General features: G+C 35.9%; 1 protein-coding gene across 4 annotated transcripts in view; it reads right to left on the bottom strand.

The window, feature by feature from the left end:
- Window positions 1–632: 632 nt before the first annotated feature.
- LOC128550221 (uncharacterized) overlaps window positions 633–7,312 on the bottom strand; it is a 109,644-nt gene continuing 102,964 nt past the window's right edge. For all 4 annotated transcript variants that reach the window (XM_053528778.1, XM_053528787.1, XM_053528785.1 and 1 more), the window contains 2 exons: window positions 1,609–1,694; window positions 633–1,060 (listed from right to left, as the gene is read on the bottom strand). In XM_053528778.1, the coding sequence (XP_053384753.1) occupies window positions 887–1,060; window positions 1,609–1,694 (260 nt within the window). In that variant the 3' untranslated portion in view covers window positions 633–886. The remainder of the gene's footprint in view (window positions 1,061–1,608; window positions 1,695–7,312) is intronic.

Here is a 7,312-nt window from a genome sequence, read left to right as displayed (position 1 = left end):
TCACAGTAAAATACTTCATCACACCATCACAAATTCTAAATGAAAAAAGTATCACAGACTCGAATTCCCAGAAAATAAAAAGAATAACTTCAACAAGAGCTACCAGAATAAAAAGTAAAATACTATAAGATTCTTTCACTGGTTGTAGGTGCAGATAGGAATATCCGGCCTCGAGGGTAACTGTTTAGGCGGTAACGAGGCCCCCTGCCGAGTTACCGCCTAAACAGTTACCCAAGAGCCGGATATTTCCATCTGCACCTATAACCAGTGACAGAATCTTTTTCTTGCATACCGATTTCAAGAAATAATAAAAAAATAAAACCAATCGAACGGCTTTCTTTTAAGAACTATTTCTTATGGCAGTGTATTAAAACAAAGCGCGGGAAACCAATGACCGTAAACAGGAAAGACGTCATGACGTTTCAAAACAAACAACAATGTTTAGTTCCGGTTTTGTTTTATCAACTGCAGTTTACGTTATGAATTTGTGATAAAATAACGTGATTAGAATCGAGAAATATACTATCAGGAACCAACAGGAACTGTCAAGGTATTGAATTTTTTATTCCGTTTTATAAATAAAATATAAATTACTACATAAATCTTCTACATATATGGGGTGTAAGATGGGGTGTAAGATGGATTTTTCCAGCACCGGTAAAGATACCGGAAATCCCCGTCTGGTATGCAAGAAACATTTCTTTCATACTGTTCCTTTGACACACAGTAGTATGTCACATGCTCTTGATTTGATACTATCAATGAAAATGTTTAAGGCAGATTAAGAAGTAAAACAACTTTAAGTTAGAAAACAATATGCATTGATGCAATCACAAGGACATTAAAATTACTACTTTAGGCGTTTAAAATTGAACTATTTTCGTAACTATGCTAACGCTTTGAAAGTTGTAGTTATCTTCTGCCCATTTACAAGTCTGTTCAACATAGTGTTTGATCCACCAGTCTTCAGGTTTTTAACTTTGTGTGTAACCTGGTGTTTTCCTACTTCCTGTAGACTTGACCGCACAGTCATAATGTTTGCAAAAGCTCCCTCACTGCTCTGAAATAGTAAAACTAAATGAGTTTAGAACAAACAAAATTTTGGGTATGTTTTGAGGTCACTCTGACAAAATTTAGGTCAAATAGAGATTTTTCAGCTTTTCAGAGCGAACGAAAGACGGGCATTCTTCCCAGCATTGTTTCGGGCATAGGTAGGCACCTGGGCAGACCCACTGATGAATGGCTCACAGTTGTTCATATGTAAAGGGTTCAAACCAACATCGAAGAGGGGAAAAACGATTCAAAGTCAAACAAACAAGTGAAAACTATACTAAACCAAACCTATCCGGCGACACGTCATTTACTATCATCGCAGGCTCAAACTTCATATAAAAATTCAAAGATGTAGTGCTTTAATGAAGCCGAATGGCAAAAGTAATTCAGTGATAACTAGTATATTTCAAACTATTTTATTACTATTATCACTATTACTTCATATAAATTACTATTACTTGGTATAATACGTCCACCCATTGTAAATAAACTACATTTGAAATATTTCACGAGTATAATATAAAAATGTATTAAAGTTTGGATGTCGCTACTTACATTCGACTTAAAAGATGTAAGTTTGGAGCGGGAAGTTGGTATCCTACTCATTCTCTTCTTGTTTTCGTCCGCTCTTGAGGAAATTACTAAAAGCAAGACAAGAAAGTTCTGGCAAATTTCTTACAAGTCAAATGAAATCTACAGTTGTTGATTGCTTTTTACATCCATAAATATAACAAGAGGGCCAAGAGGGCACTAGGTCTCTCACCTGAGAAACACACCATAACAGTGTAAACATGCTTGACCTAGTGATTTCATGGAAAAACATATTCTGACCAATTATCATTAAACTTGGAGCAAAAATCTTGAGTATAAATAAGTATTTTCTTTGATTTGACCTAGTGGCCTAGTTTTTGACCCCAGGTAACCCATATTCCAACTTGACATAGATTTCATCAAGGCTATCATTCTGACCAAATTTCATGAAGGTCAATTGAAAAATACAGCCTCTATCGCATACACAAGGTTTTTCTTTGATTTGACCTAGTTTTTGAACCCAGACTACCCATATTCGAACTTGACCTAATTTTCATCAAGGCAACCATTCTGACCAGATTTTATGAAAATCCAGTGTAAAATGCAGCCCCTATTGCATACACAAGGTTTTTCCTTGATTTGACCTAGTGACCTAGTTTTTAAACCTTGATGACCCATATTCGAACCTGACTTATATTTCATCAAGGCTATCATTCTGACAAAATTTCATGAAGATCAGTTGAAAAAATTAGCCTCTATCGCATACACAAAATTTTACTTTGATTTAACCAAGTGACCTAGTTTTTGACCCAGATGACCCATATTCGAACATGACCTAGATTTCATCAAGGCATTCATTCTGACTAAATTTCATGAAGATCAATTGAAAAATACAGCCTCTATTGCATATATAAGGGTTTTTTTTTATTTGACCTAGTGACCTAGTTTTTAAACCTTGATGACCCATATTCGAACCTGACTTATATTTCATCAAGGCTATCATTCTGACAAAATTTCATGAAGATCAGTTGAAAAAATTAGCCTCTATCGCATACACAAAATTTTACTTTGATTTAACCAAGTGACCTAGTTTTTGACCCAGATGACCCATATTCGAACCTGACTTATATTTCATCAAGGCTATCATTCTGACAAAATTTCATGAAGATCAGTTGAAAAAAATAGCCTCTATCGCATACACAAGGTTTTTCTTTGATTTAACCTAGTGACCTACTTTTTGATCCAGATGACCCATATTCGAACATGACCTAGATTTCATCAAGGCAATCATTCTGACTAAATTTCATGAAGATCAATTGAAAAATACAGCCTCTATTGCATATAGAAGGGTTTTCTTTGATTTGACCTAGTGACCTACTTTTTGACCCAAGATGACCCATTTTCGAACTTAACGTAGATTTTATCAAGGCAATCATTCTAACAAAATTTCATGAAGATCAATTTTAAAATACAGCCTCTATCACATACACAAGGTTTTTCTTTGATTTGACCTAGTGACCTACTTTTTGATCCAAGATGACCCATATTCAAATTTGGCTTAGATTTCATCAAGGCAATCATTTTGACTTAATTTCAGGAAGATCAATTGAAAAATATAGCCTCTATCGCATACACAAAGTTCTTGTTTGATTTGACCTAGTGACCTACTTTTTTACCCCAGATGACCCATATTCAAAGCTGACCTAGATTTCATTAATGCAATCATTCTGACCAAATTTCATGAAGATCAATTGAAAAATACAGCCTCTATCACATATACAAGCTTTTTCTTTGGTTTGACCTAGTGACCTACTTTTTGACCCCAGATGACCCATTTTCAACACGGCTTAGATTTCATTAAGATTATCAATTTGACTTAATTTCAGGAAGATCAATTAAAACAATACAGCTTCTATCGCATATACAAGCTTTTCCTTTGAATTGACCTAGTGACCTATTTTTTGACCCAAGATAAACTATATTCGGACTTGACCTAGATTTCATCATGGCAATCATTCTGATCAAAATTCATGAAGATCAATTGAAAAATACAGCTTCTATCGCATACACAATGTTTTTCTTTGATTTGACCTAGTGACCTAGTTTTTAACCCCAGATGACCCATTTTCAAAATTGGTCTAGATTTCATCAAGGTAATCATTATGACCAAAATTTATGAAGTTTAATTGAAAAATACAGCCTCTATCGCATACACAAGGTTTTTCTTTGATTTGACCTAGTGACCTAGTTTTTGACCCAAGATTACCCATTTTCGAACTCGGCCTAGATTTCATCAAGGTTATCATTCTGACCAATATTCATGAAGATTAATTGAAAAATACAGCCTCTATCGCATACACAAGGTTTTTCTTTCATTTAACCTAGTGACCTAGTTTTTGAGCTTAATGGACCCATTTTCGAACTCGACCTAGATTTCATCAAGGTTATCATTCTGACCAATATTCATGAAGATTAATTGAAAAATACAGCCTCTATCGCATACACAAGGTTATTCTTTCATTTAACCTAGTGACCTAGTTTTTGAGCTTAATGGACCCATTTTCGAACTCGACCTAGATTTCATCAAGGTTATCATTCTGACCATATTTCATGAAGATCAGTTGAAAAATACAGCCTCTATCGCATACACAACCTTAATGTTGATAGACGACAGACAGACGACAGACGACGGACGCCGGACATCGAGCGATCAGAAAAACTCACCTGAGCATTGCTCAGATGAGCTGAAAAAGTATTTATATCAATTTTGATAACATCTCATTATGAAACTGGTGGGAAAATAAGAGAAAATACTAGAGATGCTTTTGAGAAAAGCGCATGTCTCTCACAACTGCCCTTATGTAAAATGTCTAGTTTCTTTAGATGGTTTGGACGAGTGGATCCAATTATATGGTCTGGATGAGTGGATCCAATCAGTAATTCAAGGGCCATAAATCAAGTGCTTGGGTGGATTTGGCTAGTTATCGAACTTGCCTAAGGTCTTATGGCCAAACGCATTTTGTTCAAGTTTAGTGAAGATCGGATGGGAAATGTTGGATTTAGAGAGCGGACAAGAGGCGGATTTTTCGGTAATTCAAGGGCCGTAACTACAAAATGCCTAGACCGATTTGGCTAGTTATCAAACCTGGCCGAGGTCTCATGGTCAAACACATTTTGTTCAAGTTTGGTGAAGATCGGATGAGAAATGTTCGACTTAGGGTGCGGACAAGAGTAAAACTGCCAATTTTTCGATAATTCAAGGGCCGTAACTCCAAAATGCCTCTACCGATTTGGCTAGTTATCGAACTTGCCCGAGGTCTCATGGTGAAACACATTTTGTTTAAGTTTGGTGAAGATCAGATGAGAAATGTTTGAATTAAAGTGCGGACAAGAGTAAAAAGGCCGATTTTTGGTAATTCAAGGGTCATAACCAAGACGCCTGGACCGATTTGGCTAGTTTTCGAACTTGGCCGAGCTCTTATGGTCAAACACATTTGTTCAAGTTTGGTGAAAATTGGATGAGAAATGTTCGACTTAGAGTGCGGACAAGCTTTGTGACAGACACACACACAGACACACACACACACACACAGACTGGAGTAAATCAATATGTCTCCCACACCAAAGTGTGGTGGGAGACATAATTTAAAGTCATCATATCAAACGGAAGTAATCCTGAAAAAATACACCAACAGTTCTTAAGGGGCCCATAAGATACACGATATTTTGCAGACTGGACAGGAAAAGATCAATGTTGACGTTTGAACTTTAAGTATTATCTTGACCTTTGAAACTCCTAAATGGACGACAGAGTTACGGACCAGAAAGGAAAAAAACACCTTTGACATTTGACCCCTGACTGTGATCTTGACTTCTGAGTTAGGGTTAAAAGTGTTGCATACGACACATTGTCTCATTTGTGGGAAACATTTGTGCCTACTTTTTAGTACTATTAAAATTAATGGATGAAAGAGTTACTGACCATACAGGTAAAACCCTACTGACTTTTGACATCTGTGACCTTGACCTTTGAGCTAGGGTCTGGGTATTGCACATGACATACTGTCTCATTATTGGCAACAATTGTGTCAAGTAATAGTAAAATCCCTTAACGGATGACAGTGTTATGAACCAGAAAAGGGGGAAAACAACTGACTTTTGACCTCTGACTTTGACATTGACCTTTGTGCTAGAGTTAAGTGTTTTGCGTAAGACACATTGTCTCATTATGGGAAACATTTGTGTCAATCAATATTTAAATCCCTCATTGGGCCACACGTTATTGACCATACAGGAACAGTCCTATTGACATCTGACCTCCAAGTGTGACTTTGACCTATGAGCTAGGGCTCTGAAATTTGTGCAAGAAACATCGTCTTATATATCTGTGCCATGTGATATTAAAATCTCTTAATGGATTCTGGTCCATAACTCTGCTTGGTGATTTAAGCACAGATGTGTCATGTTCTAGATCTTATCTCCTTTTGCATGGTGTTAAACCAAGGTCGTTGGTTCTACCCAGGTGCCCGCTTGTGACGAAATAATGCACGGAGGGGCATCATGGGTCTTCCTCCACCATCAAAGCTTGAAAGTCGCTGTATGACCTATAATTGTGTTGGTGCGACGTTAAACTAACAAAATAAATTTAGTGGTCACAGCATGGTTTATTGTACAAGAACACTAAAAAAATCTTATAACTAATTCTCACAATGATGTTATTCTGAGATCTGTGAAAAACTATCACAAAAGAAAATTTTCAAGCTAGTCTTTTATCAGTTGAATGGAATCCTGTAATTTTAAGTGACAATGTGAATGATGCATGAATCATACTTAAACAGTCTTTTTTTATTTGTGATAGACAGTATTGCAACTGCGACTGCAAATAACACAGCAGGATGGATTCTGACATTTTGCAAGCAATAAACGAAAGCGATATTAAAGCAATTCATAAATATAAGCATGATAAATGTGAGGAAACTTTTAACTCTTTTAAGATCTGAAGAAATAAAGTCTGCATCTAGTTCACAATGCTAAGAAGAATTTTGTTAGCTTTCTAAGAAAGGATATGCTGATTCAAATTCAAACATATATTTAGAAATTTGTATTACTGATGACAACATTTGTTTTGAAAAGAAACTAATCGCTGAAATATTCAACAGTTTTTATACTACTATAGCATGTAAAGTTGTTGAAAAGATTCCCAAATGTGTACTAAGTATGGCTGTAATTTTGTTAACAATTTCTATGCAAACAAAAGTTTTTTTTCTGATAGTTATTCCTTTTCTTTGGCATCCGAGAGTAAAGTTCTTAAATAGTATGCACAAGGCAACTGGCTTAGATGGTATACCTTCTCGCTTTATCAAAGATGGGCCATCTGTTATTGTTGGTCCCCTAACTCATATTATAAATCTGTCACATATTGTTGTGTCAGATGATCTGCTTGAGTTGTTCCCTCTTTTAAAAAGAATGATACACTATTAGTTGGCAACTACAGACCGGTTTCTATTTTAAATAGTGTGTCCAAAACTCCTGAAAAAATTGCCTATGATAAAGTTGAAACTTATTTCAAGGACAAAGACTTGCTGTATAAATTTCAATCTGGCTTTAGGTGTGGCTTTTCGACTGGTGCATGTCTAATCCACCTGACAGATTTTATCAGGAATGGAAATGATAAAGGCAATATTGTAGGTATGTTGCTGCTGGATCTGCAGAAGGTATTTGATACAAT

Source organism: Mercenaria mercenaria, chromosome 2 (assembly GCF_021730395.1).
Source record: "Mercenaria mercenaria strain notata chromosome 2, MADL_Memer_1, whole genome shotgun sequence".
Lineage (NCBI taxonomy): Eukaryota > Metazoa > Mollusca > Bivalvia > Venerida > Veneridae > Mercenaria > Mercenaria mercenaria.
The sequence above is the reverse complement of the archived record's forward strand: the minus strand, read 5'-3'. Positions and strand labels throughout refer to the sequence as shown.